Here is a 23,548-nt window from a genome sequence, read left to right as displayed (position 1 = left end):
CACGTTTCGATTTTTGAGTTTTTTGATTTTTCGTTTTTTTTTTCAGTTTATCGGCGCATTGCACATTTTAATTTTCAATTTTCCGTGTTTTCACTGTTTTGTCTCTTCAATTTCTCGATGTGCAATTTTTCACGTTTTTGATTTTCTGCTTTTCAATTTTTCAATTTCTCGAATTTTGCAGTTTTAGTTTTTTTTTAATTTCGTAAGTATTTCCCCGATTTTTAATTTCAGTGTTTCGTTTTTTCAATATTTCGGTTTTTTCATTGTCTTGTTTCTTCAATTTGTTATTCACAATTCTTCTAGCTTTTGATTTAAATTTTTCACTTTTCACTTGCACGATTTTTAATCAATTTTTGAATTTTCGATCCTTCGCTTTAGTCTTCAATTTCTGGATACGCAATTTTTCACGTTTTTCGACTTTTCACCTCCTCAATTTTTGAAATTTTAGATTTTTTTCTTTTCCTGAAGTACTTTTACGTGATTCGTTTCTTTAATTTCTCTTTTTTTTTTATTTAGTATTTTCAATATTTGACTTGTAATTTTCGGAGTTTTCAATTTCACGATTTTTGAAATTCTCAATTTTTCAGCTTTTCATTTTTAAAATTTTTCGATCTTTCGGTTTTGTGTCTTTTTAATTTCTGCATGTGCAATTTTTCGCGTTTTTAATATTCATTTTTTTTTATTTTCAACTGCTCGATTTTTGAAATTTTTGATTCTTTTGTATTCCTCAACTTCTTTCTCGATTTTTTTATCAATTTTTTCGTTTCTTGAATTTTTCGATTAGCAATTTTTATGGTTTTTAATTTAAATTTTTGAATTTTAATTTAATTTTTGGATATTTCGGTTTTGTGTCTTTTCAATTTCTCGATGTGCACTTTTTCGCGTTTTTAATGTTCATTTTTTTGATTTTTCATCTTCTCGATTTTGAAATTTTTGATTCTTTGGTATTCCTCAACTTCTTTCTCGATTTTTTTATCAATTTTTTCGTTTCTTCAATTTTTCAATTAGCAATTTTTATAGTTTTTAATTTAAATTTTTTAATTTTAATTTAATTTCTCGATATTTCGGTTTTGTGTCTTTTCAATTTGTCGATGTGCAATTTTTCATGTTTTCCCTTAAGTACTTCCCCGATTTTTAATTTTGTTTATTTTCAATGTTTGGTTTCTTCAATTTTTCTAGTTTTCAATTTTAATTTTAGAATTTTTGATTTGCAATCTTCCGATTTTTAATTTTTCAACTTTCCAGTTGTTGAATTTTTCGATATTTCGGTTTTGTGTTTTTTCACGTTCTCGCTGTGCAATTTCTCACGTTTTTAATTTTCGATTTTTGAAATTTTCCATTTTTCTTGGATTCCTTAAGTACTTCCCGATTTTTTCAGTGTTTCGTTTCAATTTTTCGATGTGCAATTTTTCACTTTTTTATTTTTCATTTTTACGATTTTTCAACTTCTCGATTTTTGAAATTTTCTACGTTTTGTTTTATTTATGAAGTACTTCCCTGATTTTTAATTTTGGATTTTTTCAATGTTTCGTGTCTATTTTCGTTTTAAATTTGTCAATTTGTGACTTGAAGTTTTCATTTTCTCGATTTCACGATTTTTAATTTTTGAATTTAACAATTTTTTGAATTTTGGATTTTTTGATATTTCGTTTTTTTCAGTTTCAGTTCAGCACATTGCACGTTTTAATTTTCAATTTTTAGTTTTTTCAATGTTTTGTGTCTTCAATTTTTGAGTATCTCTCCGAATTTTAATTTTTCGATTTCTTTTCTAGTATTTGTAAAATTTTTCAATTTGTAAATTTTTATTTTCGATTTAACGATTTTTAATTTTTGAATTGTACAATTTTCAGAGTGTTCGATTTTTTGATTTTTCGATCTTTGGATTTTGTGTCTTCAGTTTCTCGATGTGCCATTTTTCACGTTTTTGATTTTATGTTTCTTCAATCTTTGTGGTTTTTCATTTAAATTTTTGAATTTCAATTTAATTTGTCGATATTTCGGTTGTCTTTTCAATTTCTCGATGTGCAATTTTTTTAATCTTTAAGTGCTTCCTCGATTTTTTTTATTTTCAGTATGTTTGGTTTCTTCAATTTTTCGTTTCGCAATTTTCCTAGTTTTCAGTTTAAATTTTATAATTTTTGATTTGCATTTTTCCGATTTTTCAATTTTACGATTTTTAATTTTTGAATTTCATAATTTTCCAACTCTCCAGTTGTATTTTCCGATACTTCGGTTTTGTGTCTTTTCACTTGCTCGCTGTGCAATTTCTTACGTTTTTAATTTTTTTAAGTGGCTTTTTTCAATCTTGCCAGGTTTTTTAATTTTTGAATTTTACAATATTTCGACTTCTCAATTTTTGGAATATTTCGAACTATCGGTTTTGTGTCTTTTCAGTTTCTCGATGTACAAATTTTCACGTTTTTTATTTTCAATTTTTCGTTTTTTCAACTTCTTTGGATTTTTTTTTAATTCCTTAAGTACTTCCCCGGTTTCCAGTTTTTCTATTTTTCTATTTCACGATTTTTAATTTTTGAATTTTTCGGTGTTTCGGTTTCATTTTCTCGGTGTGCAATTTTTCACGTTTTTATTTTTCATTTTTACGATTTTTCAACTTTTCGATTTTACGATTTGTAATTTTCTAGTTTTTAATTTTTGATTGGTTTTTTAAATCTTTTCACGATTTTTAATTTTTGCATTTTACAATATTTCGATTTCTCAATTTTTGAATTTTTTGATATTTCGATTTCGTGTGTTTTTGGATGTGCAATTTTTCACGTTTTTATTTTTCAATTTTACGATTTTCCAACCTCTAGATTTTTGAAATTTTCTATTTTTTTTGGATTCATGAAGTATTTATGAATTTGTTAGTTGAAGTTTTCAATTTTTCGATTACCCGATTTTTATTTTTTGATTTTCTGTTTTTCGATTTTTGCAATTTTCGATTTTTTTTTTAATTCCTTAAGCACTTCCCCGATTTTTAATTTCAATTTTCGTTTGCCCAATATTTCTTTTTTTTTTTCAATGTCTTGTTTCTTCAATTTTTCGATTCACAATTCTTCTTGTTTTTTATTTAAATTTTTCACTTATAGACGATTTTTAATCAATTTTTGGACTATTCAATTTTTGAATTTTTCGATCTTTCGGTTTTGTCTTCAATTTCTCGATTTTTGAAATTTTAAATTTTTTTTGCTTCCTTAAGTACTTCAGCGATTTTAAAATTTTAGTTTTTTCCAATGTTTCGTTTCTTCAATTTTTCATGTTTTTTTTTTTTAGAATATTCAATTTTAGACTTGTAATTTTACGATTTTTCAATTTCAGGATTATTGAAATTTATAATTTTTCAACTTCTCATTTTTTTTTATTTTCGGCTTTGCGTCTTTTTAATTTCTCGATGTGAAATTTTTCGCGTTTTTTATTTCCAATTTTTCAATTTTTCAACTGCTCAACTTTTGAAATTTTTAATTTTTTTAATTCTTTAAGCACTTTCCCGATTTTCAATTTTTCAATTTTCTTAATGTTTGGTTTCTTCGATTATTCAATTTACAATTTTTCTAGTTTTTAACTTAAGTTTTCCAGTTTTTGATTTGTAATTTTTCCATGTTTCAATTTCACGATTTTTAATTTTTGAATTTTACAATTTTTCTACGTTTAAATTTTTTAATTTTTCGGTATTTCGGGTTTGTTTTTTCAATTTCTCGATGTGCAATTTTTCAATTTTTCAGTTTTCAATCTATCAATTTTTCGATTTTTAAAATTTTTTATTTTTTTTTGATTCATGAAATTTTGAATTTTCGATTTTTTTTAATGTTTTGTTTCGATTTCGTTTTTGCTTTAAACTTTTCGATTTGTGATTTGAAGTTGTCAGTTTTTCGATTTCCCGTTTTTTAATTCTTGAATTTAACAATTTTTAGACTTCTCGATTTTTGACTTTTTTGATATTTCGGTTTTGTGTTTTTTCAATTTTGCGATCTGCCATTTTGCACGTTTTAATTTTCAGTTTTTCGTTTTTTCAATATTTCATGTCGACAATTTTTCGATTTGCAATTTTTCTATTTTTTGAATAAAATTTTTTAATTTTTGATTTGCAATTTTTCAATTGCACGATTTTTCAATTTTTGAATTTCACAATTTTTGAAATTTACAATTTTTCAACTTTTCAATTTTAAAATTTTTCGATCATTCGGTTTTGTGTCTTTTTAATTTCTCGATGTGCAATTTTTCGCGTTTTTTGATTTTTTTCTATTCCTCATTTTTTTTAATCTATTTTTTCGTTTCTTCAATTTTTCAATCATCAATTTTAATAGTTTTTAATTTAAATTTTTGAATTTCAATTTAATTTTTCGATGTTTCGGGTGTAATTTCTCACGTTTTTAATTTTTTTAGGTGGCTTTTTTCAATCTTTTCGCGATTTTTAATTTTGAGTTTTACGATATTTCGATTTCTCAATTTTTGAATTTTTCGATATTTCGGTTTTGTGTGTTTTCAGTTTCTCGACGTGCAATTTTCCACGTTTGTATTTTTCAATTTTACGATTTTTCAACCTCTAGATTTTTGAAATTTACTATTTTTTTTTTGGATTCATGAAGTTTTCCAGCTTCACGATTTTTGAATTTTTTTTAATTCTTTAAGTACTTCCCCGGTTTTAATTTTTCATTTTTCAGTTTCACGATTTTTAATTTTTTAACTCTTCAATTTTTCCGTTTTTTCAATTATCCCTTTTTTCGCTTTCTTATTTTTCGATTTTTATTTTACATTTTTCGTTTTTCCGTTTTTTTGGACATACTTGTAGGTTTTTTCAATTTTTCAACCTTTAGATGGCTTAATTTTTCGTTTTCTGGTTTAAAAATCGATATTTTTTTCAACCTCTAGATTTTTAAAATTATATATTTTTTTTTTGGATTCATGAAGTTCCGACTTTTGAATTTTCGATTTTTTCAATGTTTTGTTTCATGTTTTAATTTTTGAATTTAACAATTTTTCGATTTTTGAATTTTTGGATGTTCCAGATTTGTGTTTTTTCAATTTCTCGATCTGCCGTTTTGCGCGTTTTAATTTTCCATTTTTCATTTTTTCAATGTTTTGTGTCGTCAGTTTTTCGATTTGCAATTTTTCTAGTTTTTAGTTAAAATTTTTTAATTTTTGATTTGCAGTTTTTCAATTGCACGATTCTTTAGTTTTTGAATTTTACCATTTTCCAACTTTTCGGTGTTTGGATTAATTTGTCACGTTTTTAATTTTCAATTTTTCGATTTTTTTTAGCTTCTCGATTTTTGAAATTTTAGCTTTTTTTCAATTTTTAACTTGTAATATTCCAATTTTTTATTTTCACGATTTTTGAAATGAACAATTTTTCAACTTTTCAATTTTTTAATTTTTCGATGTTTCGATTTTGCCTCTTTTTAATTTCGATTTTTCAACTTCTCGACTTTTGAAATTTTCGATTTTTCTTTTGAGTACCTCTCCGATTTTTAATTTTTCGATTTTTCGTTTCTTCAATTTTTCTAGTTTTTAACTTAAATGTTTCACTTTTAGATCTGCAATTTTTCGATTTTTCAGTGTCACAATTTTTTATTTTTCTGAACGTTTTAATTTTTGATTTTTTCAATTTTCCAACCTTTAGATGGCTTAATTTTTGGTTTTTTGGTTTAAATAATTAACATTCTCTAAATGTCATGAAATAATATACTCCTGTACTTGTGGTTTACGAACCTACCTTGATTTTATTTCGTTATATTACATTTTTTCACAAACCAAAATTCACAATTATCAGAACCTTTAACTCTTATGCAACACTTTATACTCCAACGTCATCACCGGCGCCTCCCCCTGCGACTCCCCCGACTTCTTCACACTCCTCCGCTTCGCAATCTCGAACTCCAACTCCCTCCCAATTTTCTGCGAAATCGGCGACGTAAACATGGCATACACCACCTCCGCCACCGGCTCCAACCCCACCTTCCCCCCATCCACCGCTTCCTTCACATTAACCCCATCCCTCAACTTCTGCGCATGCTTAACCGAGAGCTCGCACAACTTCGTCGCGATTCCTCTCTTCCGGTACTCCACCGAAGTGCTCAAAAACAAAATCTGCATCACGCAATCAACCCCACAGTGCTCAAAAATATCGAAAAACTCGTAGGTGGTCAGAATATAGTCCACGTATTGGCGGGACTTGGAGTTTTTGAAAGTGGCAAGAAATTTCTGAAAGAAGGGCTGCGACTTTACCTGAAACGCAGAATGTTAGTTTTGGGGTTTTTGGGGTGGCTGTGGTGGTACTAGAAACTTGTTGATGGACACACCGGCTATTTTGTCGGTGGTTTTGTCGACTGCTATGATGGACATGCCGTCTTTGGCCGCCTCGAGGGGGAGTTGCTCGAGTTCGGCGAGGGCTTCGGGGTCTTCCGGAACGCCGAAGCTGCGGCCGATGGTACCTTGTGAGAAGAGAATCTCTTTGGTGGTCTGTGCGGCTTGTTTTAGGTACTTTGGGGTTAATTTCTGGTACACGATTGTTCCTGTGTTAAATTAAAAAAAATGTAAAATAGTATGCTTTTATTGGTGAGAAGCGGCACTTACCATCGTCGCTGGTGGCTAAGATTACGTTTTCCATGGTGCGTTGAAACTCGGATGATGTGATATTTACTTTAATTATTATCTAAGCTGTTTCGTCTTTTTTATTTCCGTAGGCACGTACTTGGATTCAACTCAGTTACATCAGTTTTGTTATTGGGTAATATTGGAATGATAACAGGAAACCAAATCTAATCAAAGTTGAGAAAAATTCACCAGTTATCGTTTTATCAGTGCTTGTAGCCACTTCTGTTGAGTTACGAGTGCGTCATTTCACGTTCCCTTTGTTCGTAATATTCCATTAATCTAATCCAATTTACTTGTTTAGTATTTAAATTAAGCATGTGACTCTAATAAGAGTATTCTGTTATGGTGATAAGAAACAATTCACTTTATTTTTAGCATTTATTCGTAAATGAAGGTTAAACCAAAGTCGTTCTGACCCAAATTTTATAAAATATCATACCTCCACATTTGTGATCAGCTGTCAAGATTGAGAGATCGTTGACACTTTTAATTTGCAAAATGTATCCAAAACATAACCTAAATTTATCGCATATCACGATTGACGTATCTGTCATACATTTACTTCCGTTATGCCAACATAAACTCAAGTCATAGATTAATATAGATGCGACATACAGGCTGATTTTGCAAAACCACCCTTATTGACATTGGGGTCCTCAAGCGCCAAATTTAAATAGTTGATGCCAATAAAAAAACTTGTTTCACTACAACTCGTCGCCTGAGAACTTGTTTGATCTACAGACCAGAGCGCGCTCAGGCCAATGTCGACTCTAAGCGTTCAGAAGCGATTTGGTTGGTTTAGACTATAATTTCTGCGGAAAATAGTTGTTTGCTCGGTTTTTATAACGACTACGTGATTATTTTTGGTACATATTTAGATGATTTTACATATTTTGTTTAACTAAGAATTAATTCTTTATTTGTTTTATATTAGCAAAACGTCTTGAACTAAGAATATTGTTGAAATCGTATTAACCCAATGGATTTTTTCGAGAAAATATTTTGGAAACACTGCGTTTTATTTTATATGAATTTTTAAATGTTTTTAGTGACAATTTTTGTGGTTGTTTTCGATACAAAAATCGAAACCTTAAAAAATCGTAAAACCGAAACATTGAAAAGTCGAAATATCGAAGAACTGAAAATCGAAAAATGAAACATCAGATAATGGAAAAAATGTAAAATTCAAAAATCTAAAATTTAAAAACCGAATAACGAAAAATCGAGAAATCGAAAACTCCCAAATTTAAAAAATCAGATAAGTGAAAAATCGAAACATCGAAAAACTAGAAAATCGAAAAATCAAAAGATCAAGAAATCGTGGAGTCGAAAAGTCGAACAATTGAAAACCCGAAATGGGCCAAAATCGAAAAGTTAAAAATTGAACAATTTATAAATTGAGAAGTTGACAATCAAAATATCGAAAAATCCAAATCTCGATAAATCGAGAAATCAAAACACTTAAAAATTCGAAGAATTGAAAAATTGAGAGATGAAAGATCAAAAGAACGAGAAATCGAAAAGCGATGAAGTCGAAAAATCGAAAAATAGAGAAATCGACAAACACAAAGTTAAAAGTTGAAAAATTGGAAAAGCGGAAAAATCAAAAAACGAAAAAATGGAAGACTGGAAAAACTGAGAAACCGAAATAGGCCAAAATAAAAAATTGAAAAACTGATAAATCGAAAACCTGAACAATCAAATCTCGATAAATCGGGAATGAAAAATTAACAAATAGGAAAATTGAAAAACAGAACATCCAAAAACCAGGAAGTCGAAAAATCGAAAGATTAAGAAATATTGAAAAATTAAAATATCAAAAAGATTGAAAAATTTAAAATTTAAAAATCCAAAAATTGAAAAATCGAAAAAGTAAAAAGGTAGACACATCGAAAAATCCAGAAGTCAAAAATAGAAAAGCCGAAGAATTGAAATATTGAAAAATCCTAAAATTGAAATATCTAAAAACTGAAAAATCGAAAAATCAAAAAAGTGAAGTCGAAAAATAGAAACTTTAAAAAATAGAAAAATTAAAAAATCAAAAACTTGAAAAATCAAAAAATTAAAGAATTGAAGAACAGGAAAATCGAAACACTGGAAGGTTAAGAAATGGGAAAATCAAAACATCGATTAACTGAAAAATCGAAAAATTGAGAGTTTATGAAAGTCAAATTTGAAAAATTAAAAAATCGAAAATTTGACAAAATGACAATTGAAAAACAGAAAAGCTAAAACCGAGAAGACGAAAAATCGAAATCGAAACATTTGAAAAATTCGAAAACTTGCAAAATTCAAATATCAAAGAACTGAACTGAAAAATCGAGAAATCGAAAAATTTAAAATTTTAAAAATTAAAAAATCTAAAATTTAAAAATTGAAAAATCGAAAAAGTAAAATAATCCACACATCGAAAAAGCCAGGAGTTAAAAATCGAAAAGTGGAAGAATTGAAATATTGAAAAATCCCAAAATTGAGATATCGAAAAACTGAACAATGAAAGAAAAACTGAGAATCTAATAACCTGAAAAATCCAAAAACTGAGAACCTAAAAAGTCGAAAAATTGAGCAATCGAAAAATCCAAAAAGTGAAGTCGAAAAATCGAAATCTTGAAAAAACTAAAAAATGAAAAATCGAAAAATTAAAGAATTGAATAACAGGAATATCGAAACCCTCGAAAGTCAAGAAACGGAAAAATCAAAACATCGATTAATTGTAAAATCGAAAAATTGACAGTTTATAAATGCCAAATTTGAAAAATTGAAAAAACGACAATTGAAAAACAGAAAATCTAAAACCGGGAAGTCGAAAAATCGATAGATAATATCGAAGAACTGAAATGAAAAATCGAGAAATTGAAAAATCTAAAATTTTAAATATTGAAAAATTAAAGTACCAAAAAATTGAGAAATCTAAAATTTAAAAATCGAAAATGTAAAAAGTCAACACATCGAAAAATCCAGAAGTCAAAAATGGAAAAGTCGAAGAATAGAAATATTGAAAAATCCCTAAACTGAAATATCGAAAAACTGAAAAATGAAAGAAAAACTAAAAATGGGAAACTAAATCGAAATGCGAATTTTTGAGAATTTTTAATAATTTCGATATTTGAAACGTCGATTCCGGAAAAACGTTATCAAAAAACCTAACCAAAATTTGGCAGTTTATTTTATTAATAAAGAACGACTATAAAAAAATTAAATTGGCACAATCACATCTTATAGTTTTTCGATAAATCTGGATTAATTTACCTTCGAATTCATCGTTCTTCCTTTTTCCGCGATTTTACAATTTTTTGATATCACAATTTTTCGTTTTCTCATTTTCTTTAATTTTTTCAATTTCTCGGCTTCCAAATTATTCCATTTTTTATTTCTTCATTTCCTTTATTTTTTCAATGTTTCTTTTGATTTTATAATGTTTGGTTCAATCAGTTCTTCAAATTGCCAGTATTAGATTTTTAAATTCCTTGATTTTCTCATTTCTTTAATTTTCTTTCAATATTCCGATTTGGTTTTTCCGATTTTGCACTTTTTCGATTTTTAAGTTTCTCAGTTTGTAAACGACTTTTTATTTTAAGTTAAAAATGTTATGATAAAAAAATAAAATTGGCAAAATCAAATCTTATAATTTACCTTCGACCTATTTTTGAATGTCATAATTTTTCATTCTTCCTTTTTCCTCGATTTTCCAATTTTTTGATATCACAATTTTAGGTTTTCTTATTTTCTTTATTGCTCTAATTTTTCAATTTTACAATATTTCGTTTTTTTTTAATTTCAATTTTTTACATTTTTCAATTTCTCGACTTCCAAATTTTTCAATTTTTTGTTTCTTCAATTTTTCCGTTTGCAATTTTTCAATTTTGTAATTTTGCTACGTTACAATTTTTCATTTTTCGATTTTTTGTTTCCCAATTTTTGATTTTTCGATTTTTTAATTTTTCGTTTCCTCAATTTTTCAATTTCTCGATTTTATATCAGAATTTTTCGTTTGCTCACTTTCTTTAGTTTTCCAATTTTTCGTTTTACAATATTTCGGTGTCAAAATTTTCCGTTTTTTCTACTTTAATTTTTTCAAATCTTCAATTTCACGACTTCAAAATTTTTTAATTTTTTGTTTCTTCAATTTTTCCGTTTGCAATTTTTCAATTTTGAAATTTTGCGATGTTGCAATTTTTCATTTTTCAATTTCTCGATTTTATATCAAAATTGTTCGTTTTTTCATTTCCTTTATTTTTTCAATGTTCCCTTCGATTTCATTTTTTTTTTGTTCATTGAGTTCTTTAAATTGTCAATCTTTGATTTTTCAATTGATTTATTAAACTTTTCAATTGTACAATTTTTGGATTTCTTAATTATCTGATTTTCCGATTTCTTTAATTGCCTTTCAATATTTCGTTTTAGTTTTTTCGATTTTGCACTTTTTCGATTTTCAAATTTCTCAATTTTTAAACGTTTGATTTTTCAGTTTTTCCTGTCTTCAATTTTTCAACATCTTGATTTCCAATTTTTAGATATTTTTTTTATACTTTTTGTTTTTTTCATTTTTGATTTTTCAATTTTATAATTTTGCAATTTTTGCACTTTTTAATTCAAAAAGTTGAAAAATTGGAAATTTGAGAGATCTCAAAATTGAAATATCCGTAAATTGAGAAATTAGAAAATTGAAAAATCGAGTAATCGAAAAGTTGAAGAATCAAAAAACCCAAGTCGAAAAATTAAAAAATCAAAAACATCTAAAACTTTAAAATCCAATAAATGAAAAATCGAAAAAGTAAATTGATTTTTCAGTTTTTAATTTTTTAATGTTTTAAATTTTCGATATTTCAGTTTTGGGACTTTTCACTATTTGACTTCAATTATTCAATTTTTTTATTCGAAAAATTAAAAAATGAAAATATTTAAAAATCAAAAATATAAAAATTGAGAATCGAAATATTGAAAAATCCCGAAGAAAAAGTCGACAAATACAAAAATCGAAGTCAAGAGATGGAAAAAATTTAAAAATCTAAAATTTAAAAATCGAAAAATTGAAAAATCGTATTTGTAATTCGATTTTTCAATTTTTGAAGTTTTAGATTTTTAAAAAAGTCGTCTAAAAATTCTGAAAAAATTCAGGAACGTAGATCTCGACACGCTGATTACAAAAATATAGCATGTGGATGGTCACGGAGCAACATTTTCCAAAGAATCGGTTCGAAATTCGAATTTTTGAGAATTTCTAAAAATTTCGATATTTCAACGGTCGATTCCGGAAAAACGGTTGCTGTTATCAAAGAAACGAGGCCAGAAGTGAGTTCTAGACCTCGCAATCTACCAGAAAATGTATTTAGTTAAGTTTCAAAAATGTCAACATTTGGCCGAAATTTGAAGAAGGGGGGACCATTGGAAAAATTTCACTTTTAAAAAAGTCGTCTAAAAATTGCGAAAAAATTCAGGGACGTAGATCTCGACATGCTGATTCCAAAAATATAATGTGTTGGCGGTCACGGAGCAACATTTTCGATAGAATCGGTACCAAATGCGAATTTTCTTGAATTTCTAAAAATTTCGATATTTCAAAGGTCGATTCCGGAAAAACCGTTGCAGTTATCAAAGTAAGCAGGCCCGAACTAAGTTCTAGAGCTCGAAATCTTCTAGAAAATGTATTTAGTTAAGTTTCGAAAATGTCAAAATTTCGCCGAAATTTGAAGAAGGGGGGACCATTGGAAAAATTTCACTTTTAAAAAAGTCGTCTAAAAATTGCGAAAAAATTCAGGGACGTAGATCTCGACATGCTGATTCCAAAAATATAATGTGTTGGTGGTCACGGAGCAACATTATCGAAAGAATCGGTACGAAATGCGAATTTTTGAGAATTTCTAAAAATTTCGATATTTCAAAGGTCGATTCCGGAAAAACCGTTGCAGTTATCAAAGTAAGCAGGCCCGAACTAAGTTCTAGAGCTCGAAATCTTCTAGAAAATGTATTTAGTTAAGTTTCGAAAATGTCAAAATTTCGCCGAAATTTGAAGAAGGGGAGACCATTGGAAAAATTTCACTTTTAAAAAAGTCGTCTAAAAATTGCGAAAAAATTCAGGGACGTAGATCTCGACATGCTGATTCCAAAAATATAATGTGTTGGTGGTCACGGAGCAACATTATCGAAAGAATCGGTACGAAATGCGAATTTTTGAGAATTTCTAAAAATTTCGATATTTCAAAGGTCGATTCCGGAAAAACCGTTGCAGTTATCAAAGTAAGCAGGCCCGAACTAAGTTCTAGAGCTCGAAATCTTCTAGAAAATGTATTTAGTTAAGTTTCAAAAATGTCAACATTTGGCCGAAATTTGAAGAAGGGGGGACCATTGGAAAAATTTCACTTTTAAAAAAGTCGTCTAAAAATTGCGAAAAAATTCAAGGACGTAGATCTCGACATGCTGATTACAAAAATATAGCATGTAGATGGTCACGGAGCAACATTTTCTAAAGAATCGGTACGAAATGCGAATTTTTGAGAATTTCTAAAAATTTCGATATTTCAACAGTCGATTCCGGAAAAACGATTGCAGCTATCAAAGAAACGAGGACGGAATTGACTTCTGGAGCTCGAAATCTACCAGAAAATGTAGTTAGTTAAGTTTCGAAAATGTCAAAATTTTGTCGAAATTTGACCATTGGAAAAATTTCACTTTTAAAAAAGTCGTCTAAAAATTGCAAAAAAATTCAGGGACGTAGATCTCGACATGCTGATTCCAAAAATGTAGCGTGTTGATGCTCACGGAGCTTTTTTTCGAGGGAATCGGTACGAAATGCCAATTTTTGGGTATTTCTAAAAATTTCGATATTTCAACGGTCGATTCCGGAAAAACGGTTGCAGCTATCAAAGAAACGAGGGCGGAAGTAACTTCTGGAGCTCGAAATCAACCAGAAAATGAAGTTAGTTAAGTTTCGAAAATGTCAAAATTTGGCCGAAATTTGAAAAAGGGGAAAAATTTCACTTCTATAAAAGTCGTCTAAAAATGGCGAAAAAATTCAGGGACGTAGATCTCGACATGCTGATTCCAAAAATATAGTGTGTTGATGGTCACCGAACAACATTTTCGAAAGGACGCCCACCTCCCATGGAGTCCAAAGAATTCAAAGAATCCAGAAAACCCAAAAATTTAGAAAATCCAAAAAATCCAGAAAATCCAAATAATCCGAAAAAATCTAAAAAATTAAAAAAAAATAAATAAGAAATCCAAAGAATCCGAAGAATCTAAGGAGTCCAAGGATTCCAAAAAATCCCAAGGATCAAAACGATCCTAATGATGCAAAGAATCAAAAGAAATCAAAGAATCCAGAAAATACAAAAAAATTCAAAGAATCCAGAAAATACAAAAAAATTCAAAGAATCCCAAAAATCCAAAAAGTGCAGAAAATCAAGAAATTCCAAAAGATTGGAAAAAAACAGAGAAATCGAAGAATGTAAAGAGTCCAAGGAATCCAAAGAATCTCAAGAATCCAAAGAGTCCAAAGAATCCAAAGGATCCAAAGAATCCAGAAAATCCAAAAAATCGAGAAAATCCAGAAACCCCAAGATTCGAAAAAATCCAAAGAGTTCAAGGAATCCAAAGAATCCAAATGATCTAAAGAATCCATAGAATTCGTGAAGTCCAAGGAATCCAAAGAATCCAAAGAATTGAAAAAAGCCAGAAAATCCGAATAATCCGAAACATTCTAAAAAAAAATCTAAAGAATCCAAAGAATCTAATGAGTTCAAGGAATCGAAAGAATCGAAAAACTACAAAAAAATCCAAAAAATCTAGAAAATCCAAAAGATCCAAAAAATCCAGAAAATCCAAATAATCCGAAAAGTTCTAAAAAATGAAAAAAAAACCAAAGAATCCAAAGAATCTAAGGATCCAAAGATTCAAAAGACCCAAAGAATGAAAAGAAATCAAAGAATCCAGAAAATAAAAAAAATTCAAAAAATCCAGAAAATATAAAAAATTCAAAAAATCCAAAAATTGCAGAAAATCAAAAAATTACAAAAGATTCGAAAAAGTCGGAAAAATCCAAAGGATCCAAAGTTTTTTTAGAAGGTATGTCATTTGCCAAAATCAGTCTTAGCGGCTACTAGCCCCGCCCACTCACCCTCTCTTTTCTTAGAGGGGATGTTAAAAATTCCAGCCTTGTGCCCATAAGTATGCTCGTAATGTTTACCCGAATTTTGATAATTTTCTTAAAAGTGAGCCATCAGTTCTTGCTAAGATAAAACTGATTTTGGCAAATGACATACTTTCTAAGAAAAGAGAGGGTGGGTGGGCGGGGCTAGTTCCTGCTAAGATAAGAGTAATTTTGGCAGATGAGATACCCTCTACGAGAAAGGAGGGTGGGTGGGCGGGGTTAGTGCCTGCCAAGATAAGACTAATTTTGGCAAATGACATTATATTAGCAGATACAAGCCCCGCCCACTCACCCTCTCTTTTCCAAGAGGGTATGTCATTTGCCAAAGTTAGTGTTACCTTAGCCTGATGCTAGCCCCGCCCACCCTCCCTCTCTTTTGCTAGAGGATATCTCATTTGCCAAAATCAGTCTTAGCGGCTACTAGTCCCGCCCACTCACCTTCTCTTTTCTTAGAGGGGATGTTAAAAATTCCAGCCTTGTGCGCATAAGTATGCTCGTAGTGTTTCCAAATTTTGATAATTTTCTTAAAAGTGAGCCATCAGTACTGGCTAAGATAAAACTGATTTTGGCAAATGACATTCTTTCTAAGAAAAGAGAAGGTGGGTGGGTGGGGCTAGTTCCTGCTAAGATAAGAGTAATTTTGGCAGATGAGATACTCTCAAAGAAAAGAGAGGGTGGGTGGGCGGGGCTAGTGCCTGCCAAGATAACACTAATTTTGGCAAATGACATTACATTATCAGGGTACTAGCCCCGCCCACCCACCTTCTCTTTTTTTAGAGGATGTCATTTGCCAAGATCAGTTTTATCTTAGCAGCTACTAGCCCCAAAATTTTTCCGAGAAAATGCTATCTTAAATATGCGTTGTGCAAAGTATGATGAGTCTATAATTGCGATTTATAACGGCATAAATATTTTTTAGATTTGCTTAAATAGGTGGATCAAAAAAATTAATGAGTCAGTCAATTTATTATTGACCAAATTAAGAACGAGCCACCCCATTTTCTGGAAAATGTGAGAATACGCTCGTCTTTATAACAATAAAATAATGATAAGGTAAGAATCATAATAATAACGTTAGGGCTTATGAATAATTTTAGTCGTCTGTTTTGGGGCGATAAACTCATTCAAATTAAACCAATGTCTACGTGACATTCTTCCGATGTAATGTATTCCCGTTGATAATGTGCTGTTAATAAATTTTTTTAGATTAAAAAACTTATTTGGCCTGGGTGTTTTTCATCTTTTCATCATAATTCGAATTGAAAAAAGAAACCGATGTTATTTTTCTGCCGTTTTATTACCTTGTTTTAAGTTTATGACACAACAAATCTCACTAATTTATAACTTTTTATATTCCAAAGTCAATTTCGTGCTACCATTAGTAATAACATCTGAAAATTTCGTCCCTTGGAAGTCCATCTCGTTGTAAAATTTTTCAGCGACGACTTCAAACCCCAAGCGTCTTCCAATTTTCTGTGTCGCTATAGTGGCGAAAATAGCACTAATAATTTTAGGCCTGGGTCCCAGCGGCAGTTCCGTACCATCAAGGGACTTCCTCGCATTGACACCCTTCGCCAAATTGGTCCCAATTTCAAAAGTAATTTCGCTCAGCTTCTTGGCTATTCCTTTCCCTCTATATTCAGTGGTAGTACCCAAAAACATCAACTCTAACAGGCAATCGGTCTGGCAATAGTCAAAGAGATTGCACAGACTGTCAATTTCAGACATAAGTTCGACGAGAGCTTTAGACCGGGGACTCTTCCACGACTTGGCAAAATTTTCAAAGACGGGATCATTCTTCACCTGAAAATTTCACATTGTGTTGTAGATATTGAGTAAATTTCACAGACTTGCCTGTATTTTATTAAACGCTGTTCCTACAACTTTGTTGGTTTTCTTATCAATCGCTATGACACTGATTCCATCTTTGGCAGCTGCGTTAGTTAAGTCGCGAAGTTCGCGAACAGCTTCAGGATCTTCGGAAATACCTAAAACCATGCAGACATTTTCTTGAGGGTAGAACGAGGTTTCTAACATTTTGGTGACTTCTTCCAGGTAGTCTGCCGTCAAACGTTGACAATAGATATCGTCTTAAATAAAAAGGAAAATGAAACTAAAACTACATTTGTTCATACTAACTTACCATTAACCCACCATTTTTGAATATCCATTTTGTGGTGTTGTGCTTTCTGCACGTTCTGCATTAGTTGTTGTTCAAAAATATATCAGACATGCAACCTTCAAGCTATGTTTTTTACTGTACAAGTTTATCGATGCGCATATTTTAAGCTAGAAATGTACTTACTTTGTTTTTTATCAAAAGCATTTGTTGATAACTGCAGTAATAATTATTTGCACCTTGAATGTAAATTCTGTACTGATATAAGTATATGGTCGTTCCTTTTATACTTTGACAAGAATTATGGGGTGAGTACCTACTGTCTAGTACCGGAGGTCTTCTTCACTGGAGTTGTCACCCAAGTAGTGGGTTTTATTTAAAGTGCAATTTCTTAGATAATAATAATTATTATAGGTTGTTATTACAAACACAAAAACAACAACTTATAAATAGTACCACGTACGATATAATGAACTGTTATTTACATGTGATAAGTATTAATAAAACCAGCACGTGTTGATTTGTGTTTATTACACAAATTCATGTCTTACCTACTCGACTGTCTGTCTCGAAGAGATCCAGTCCTTGCAAAAAACATCAGTACCTACGCCATGCGCAGATGCGCAGTGGCGTTCCTTAACATCTCATTATTAACCTACTTCCTACTTAACCTACTGTACACTTAATCTACGCCTTAATTAATATTAGAGATGTACCGCCTATAGTCGGCCGACTAGTCGGCTTTGTCAAAACCGGTTAAAATTGGTTTAATCGACTGAAAATTTGTGTCAAAGTGTAGATAATCTTCCGCTAGTTACGATTCTGAAATCGCCGTCACGATATCTGGTCCAATAAACACGCAAAGCGAATTCAAAATTTCCAAAAAAGTGGTTAAAATTGGTTAAGTATTGTATAAACTGCTCTAAATTGTGTTATTCTTTATTTTTGTACTGAGTTACTACAAAAAATTAAATGTTAAAATTATCCAAACAAATTTAACACATTTTTTGGAAAACAAAGAAACTTTAGTTATTCCTTTTATTAAAATAAAACAAGTTTTTAAGGTAGTCAGAGAAATAGAAAAAAAACACACTGTCTGTTGCATTTATAAACCGGTTTTAGCAAAGCGGAACAGTCGGCCGACTATAGTCGGTACATCTCTAATTAATACATTACAACATGAAATCTACAACTGCATATCCTGTTTATATTTCAAGAGCTGGTGACCGCTTACATTAACAATATCTTAATAATTCATAGCCTCTTATATTCCAACGTGATTTTCGTACTACCATTAGTAATAACATCTGAAAATTTCGTCCCTTGAAACTCCATCTCGTTGTAAAATTTTTCAGCAACCATTTCAAACCCCAAATGTCTTCCAATTTTCTGTGTCGCTATAGTTGCGAACATGGCACTAATAACTTTAGGTCTGGGACCCAGCGGCAGCTCGGTACCATCAAGCGACTTCCTAACATTGACACCCTTCGCCAGACTGGTACCAATTTCCAAAGTAATTTCGCTCAGCTTCTTGGCTATTCCTTTCCCTCTATAGTCAGTCGCAGTTGTCAGAAACATCAACTCCGGGGACTCTTCCACGACTTGGCAAAATTTTCAAAGACGGGATCATTCTTCACCTGAAAATTTCACATTGTGTTGTAGATATTGAGTAAATTTCACAGACTTGCCTGTATTTTATTAAACGCTGTTCCTACAACTTTGTTGGTTTTCTTATCAATCGCTATGACACTGATTCCATCTTTGGCAGCTGCGTTAGTTAAGTCGCGAAGTTCGCGAACAGCTTCAGGATCTTCGGAAATACCTAAAACCATGCAGACATTTTCTTGAGGGTAGAACGAGGTTTCTAACATTTTGGTGGCTTCTTCCAGGTAGTCTGCCGTCAAACGTTGACAATAGATATCGTCTTAAATAAAAAGGAAAATGAAACTAAAACTACATTTGTTCATACTAACTTACCATTAACCCACCATTTTTGAATATCCATTTTGTGGTGTTGTGCTTTCTGCACGTTCTGCATTAGTTGTTGTTCAAAAATATATCAGACATGCAACCTTCAAGCTATGTTTTTTACTGTACAAGTTTATCGATGCGCATATTTTAAGCCAGAAATGTACTTACTTTGTTTTTTATCAAAGCATTTGTTGATAACTGCAGTAATAATTATTTGCACCTTGAATGTAAATTCTGTACTGATATAAGTATATGGTCGTTCCTTTTATACTTTGACAAGAATTATGGGGTGAGTACCTACTGTCTAGTACTGGAGGTCTTCTTCACTGGAGTTGTCACCCAAGTAGTGGGTTTTATTTAAAGTGCAATTTCTTAGACAATAATAATTATAAGTAGAGTATAAAATGTTACTTCTGGACCAGGGCATTTGGCGTCTTAAAAAACAAGGCAGAATCCTACAAATTTAGCTGTTTGCCCAAAAGCAAACAACCAAAAAAAGGCCTAAAACTTCTCAAAACGCATTAATTTTTATTCACCCCAAAAGTACCCAAATATGTGTAGACCACCAAAAATTGGGCACATGAAAAAACAAGGTAAAATTCTACAAATTTAGTGTTTTCCCAAAAGTAAACAACCGAAAAAGATCTAAAAAAATTAGAAAATGCCTTGTTTTTAAACACGCCAAAATGGCTTTCTATTTCTGGACCAGGGCATTTGGCGTCTTCAAAAAACAAGACAGAATCCTAAAAATTTAGCTGTTCTCCCAAAAGTACCAAATATCTGTAGACCACCAAAAATTGGGCACACAAAAAAAAAACCGTTAAAATCTCCCAAAATAATGCAAAATTATCTCAAGAACGCCCTAAAATACTAACAAAATACCTTGTTTTTAGACACTGTAAAAATGACTTTTTATTCCTGGACCAGACCAATTGGCGCATGCAAAAATCATTGAAAAACGTCCAAAAGAAAGACCATTGAAAAGAATGCAAAACAACCGAAAAAGGTCCAAAATCCTTCAAAAATCATAAATTTTGATGCATCCAATATAGCTTTTCGTTTCTGGATGAAGTCAATTGGCACATGCAAAAATCATTGAAAAACAATCGAAAAAAGGCCAAAAAAAATCCTATCCCTATCTCTCGGTTTTCAACATCCCAAAATGGATTTTTATTTCTGGACCAGAGCAATTGGCGCCTAAAAAAAAAATAAGTCCTAAAAAGTTGTTAAAATTATTGAAAAGGTCAAAGTTCCTCAGTTTTAGATACCCAAAAATGGCTTTTCATTGACGGTTCCGGATAATAATTCTACTCCGTTCGCGGTGCGTGCAACACGTGTGCTGGTGTGCGGTCTGTGAATAGTGTTCAATTTTGGATTTCTGCCCCTGTGGGGTAATCTTGGTTTGCATAATTAATCTTTAGTTATTAATTTTTCTTTTCTGCCATCTTTTTTACTATTTTTTTTTTAATTGTATTTTGGTTACTATCACTGGAATTGTACTGACCTTACTGATATTTTCTTTTGCACGGCCTCCGTTGGAGGTTGTGCATATAGTTTCTTAGTTATAGTACGCCTTAATTATGACTATTAAATGCAGTAAATGCTTCCTTAAGATTGGGCGCAATGACTTGAATGTATCATGCAATCAGTGTAAACATTATTATCACATAAAATGCGGTGGCTTAACAGTAGAAAGTTATCAAAGTATGGATGATAAAGAGTTACTTAATAAGTGGCTGTGCTCATTTTGTAAACTGAAAAAAAATACTTCATCTACTGGTATACAAACTGATTCTGCTGATGACGACATAGTTACCGTTTCTGTTGCTGAATTAAAACATTTGTTTACCAACATTCTAAATCAGGAATTGCAGCCACTTATTCAGCAAATTGATTCTCTTAAGTCTGAGATCCAGCAATTAAGTAATCAGAATACTCAGCTCCGGGAAGATGTTGTAAAACTTGCTAGAGATAATGGTGGCTCGAATAAAACTCCTGATCATGTGCCCACGTCTTCTGCTACTTCAGCCAGGGAAACTTACGCGGAAACAGTAGCTAAGAGCATAAATAATACAGTTATTGTTCGTCCCAAAGATAAATCTCAGACCATCAATAAGACTAAATCTGACATTATGGCAAATATTGATTCTGTTGCATCCTCTGTTAGCAAAGTAAAAAATCTTAAAGATGGCGGTATTCTTCTTGGATGTCAGGATATAACTAGATTTAAACGTCTAGCTGATGATAAACTTGCGGGAGCGTATGATATAAGAGAAGTTAGTACACTTAAGCCTCGTATCAGAATTGCTGGAATTTCCAAGGATATTAGTGAATCAAGTGTCCTGGATTTTTTGGTCAAACAAAATGAGTTTATTTTTAGCAACGATGAAGAGAATGTATACAAGTTGATTAAATTTTTGCCTGTGAAAAATAAGTCTGACCGTTTTCAAGTAATTGTTGAAGTAGACATCGCCTCCTATAAAAAAGCCATTAGCATAGGGCACTGCCTAATAGGTTTAGACAGATGTTATATCTTTTGTGGTATTGATATTTTCCGGTGTTTCACTTGTAATGGTTTTAACCATTCATCCAGCTCTTGCAAAAGTAATGTTATCTGTCCTCGCTGTGCTGGGAACCATAGTGTTAAAGAGTGTCAAGCCGAGAAGCTGCGTTGTATAAATTGTACCAACATGAAATCGTCTGGTAATCACGATCAAATAAATGATGATCATGCTGCTTGGGACCGAGATAACTGCCATTCATATAGTGCTGCTATTAACAAAATAAAACGTGATGTTTTTGGCTTATCTTCATAGCAATTATTCCTTGCAGATTCATTCCACTCCCTAAATTTATCATCATTGCAGTCTAGTAGCGATATATCAATCGACAATTCTGTTGTTGTTGTCTCTCCTTCTATAGTTAAAACTGTTGAGGATGCATTTATCACACTTTATTATCAAAATACTCGTGGTATTAACTCTAAATTTAATGAACTTTATCAATCTTTATTGTGTTGCGATTTTGATTTTATCTGCCTTACAGAAACTTGGCTTTCTAGTTCTGTGCTTAACTCTGAATTTTGCCCTAACAATTATATAGTCCTCAGATCAGACAGAAATTTTGATAAAACTAATGTAACTAGAGGAGGAGGAGTTCTTCTTGCGTCCAAGTTACAATTTTCAACTATCCAACTTGACCTGGCGTCTAAAGGGTTTGACATGCTTATTTTCACAGACATTCTTGGGGCTAAATGTAGTGTTGGCTATTTCAGTTTCTATATCTTCATTGTTTATATTCCACCTAAATCTACGGTTGATGAATACATACTATTGTTCAATTTACTGGGTAATCTAGAAGAACTATTCAACCAACGTGTAATAATTATTGGTGATTTCAATCTTCCTGATTATGACAAAGATTCTTTGTGTGATAAATCTGGCAATAGTAAATTATCTTCGTTGATGTCTTTTTTGAACTTTTTTGAACTTAATCAATATAATAATATCGCTAATAAGTCTGGGAGATATCTTGATCTGGTTTTGTCTAACTTTCATTGTTTTATTAGCTCTTGTGAAGATCCTCTTCTAGAAGAGGATTCACATCACCCAACGTTGTTAGCTTCTTTTAAAAATCGTGAATCTAAAGCTAAAACCATTAACGGTCATCCCTCCTTGCAGCGTTGGAATTTTCGCAGAGCGGATGTTACTGGGTTGTATGAGCATCTATTATGCATTGACTGGTCCTTTCTTAAAAGCATCACTGATGTTAACTTAGCATGTTCCTGTTTTTATAGTAAATTAAACAACATTTTGGATGTACATGTTCCCAAGTCTCGTTCCTCTCGTTTAAGCTCGTATCCACCTTGGTTCTCCTATGACATTAGAAAGAAACTTAAATTGAAGTCCAAATTATGGCGTTTGTCTAGAACCAATAGATCTGAATATAACATTCGCAATTTTAAGACTATTCGCTCTTCATTAAAGAATGACATCAAGTTGGCACATCGCAGATATCTTGAGAATCTGGAAACTGATATTAAAGAAAATCCTAATAAATTTTGGAGTCACATTAGCAACTTAAAGAAACAATCTGGAATACCTTTGCAGATGAATTACTTAAATCGATTAATTGATAATCCAAAAGATATCCTTAATGCTTTTGTTGACCACTTTAGTTCAGGGTTCACTAGCGCTGCCAATGTCAATTCGAATAAGTTTGTTGATGGGTCCGTGAATACTACCATTCATCTAGCCTTTGTAAATGAGTCAGATACTTATGCGGCGTTGAAAAAAATTAAGCCTAACTTAACTTCTGGTTATGATAATATTCCTGGTTTTTTACTTAATGATTGTGCGGCCGTTTTTGCTTATCCGTTATCTATTATATTTAACTTAATAATTAAAACTTTATCATTTCCTGATATGTGGAAATATTCTATTATTACTCCTGTTTTTAAAAAGGGTAAACGTGATGAAATTGTTAACTATCGTCCCATCTCACTCATATCTAATTTTTCAAAAGTTTTTGAAATTTTTCTTCATAACTTCTTATTCTTTCATGTACGCAACTGCTTAAGTAATTCACAACATGGGTTTATCAAAGGAAGGTCGTCTATTACCAACTTAGTTTGTTTCACCCAATATGTATCTGAGTCGTTTGAATTTAAACAGCAACTGGATGTGGTGTATACTGACTTTTCAAAGGCGTTTGAC

General features: G+C 31.1%; 2 protein-coding genes across 5 annotated transcripts; both read right to left on the bottom strand.

Annotated features, from left to right (window-relative positions):
• Positions 1-5,694: 5,694 nt before the first annotated feature.
• On the bottom strand, positions 5,695-7,139 carry LOC135131019 (uncharacterized). 2 transcript variants are annotated; one of them, XM_064058529.1, is made up of 4 exons: positions 7,034-7,139; positions 6,574-6,873; positions 6,277-6,512; positions 5,695-6,225 (listed from the first exon to the last, which is right to left on the bottom strand). In XM_064058529.1, the coding sequence occupies exons 2-4, from the start codon at positions 6,605-6,607 to the stop codon at positions 5,776-5,778; spliced, it is 720 nt and encodes a 239-aa protein (XP_063914599.1). In that variant the 5' UTR covers positions 6,608-6,873; positions 7,034-7,139; the 3' UTR covers positions 5,695-5,775. The 2 variants fall into 2 exon arrangements, with proteins under 2 accessions (XP_063914599.1, XP_063914598.1); XM_064058528.1 differs by having other exon boundaries at positions 6,574-7,138.
• Positions 7,140-16,021: 8,882 nt separating this feature from the next.
• LOC135130957 (uncharacterized) lies at positions 16,022-17,882 on the bottom strand. 3 transcript variants are annotated; one of them, XM_064058442.1, is made up of 4 exons: positions 17,049-17,882; positions 16,887-17,000; positions 16,598-16,833; positions 16,022-16,546 (listed from the first exon to the last, which is right to left on the bottom strand). In XM_064058442.1, the coding sequence occupies exons 2-4, from the start codon at positions 16,945-16,947 to the stop codon at positions 16,082-16,084; spliced, it is 762 nt and encodes a 253-aa protein (XP_063914512.1). In that variant the 5' UTR covers positions 16,948-17,000; positions 17,049-17,882; the 3' UTR covers positions 16,022-16,081. The 3 variants fall into 3 exon arrangements, with proteins under 3 accessions (XP_063914512.1, XP_063914513.1, XP_063914511.1); XM_064058443.1 differs by having other exon boundaries at positions 16,887-16,981; XM_064058441.1 differs by having other exon boundaries at positions 16,887-16,988; positions 17,049-17,881.
• Positions 17,883-23,548: the final 5,666 nt, after the last annotated feature.

Source organism: Zophobas morio, unplaced genomic scaffold (genome assembly GCF_036711695.1).
Source record: "Zophobas morio isolate AGI-343-1 ecotype UQ-CSIRO unplaced genomic scaffold, CSIRO_AGI_Zmor_V1 ptg000018l, whole genome shotgun sequence".
In the NCBI taxonomy this organism is placed as follows: Eukaryota; Metazoa; Arthropoda; class Insecta; order Coleoptera; family Tenebrionidae; genus Zophobas; species Zophobas morio.
This window is presented reverse-complemented; position numbering and strand designations above follow the sequence as displayed.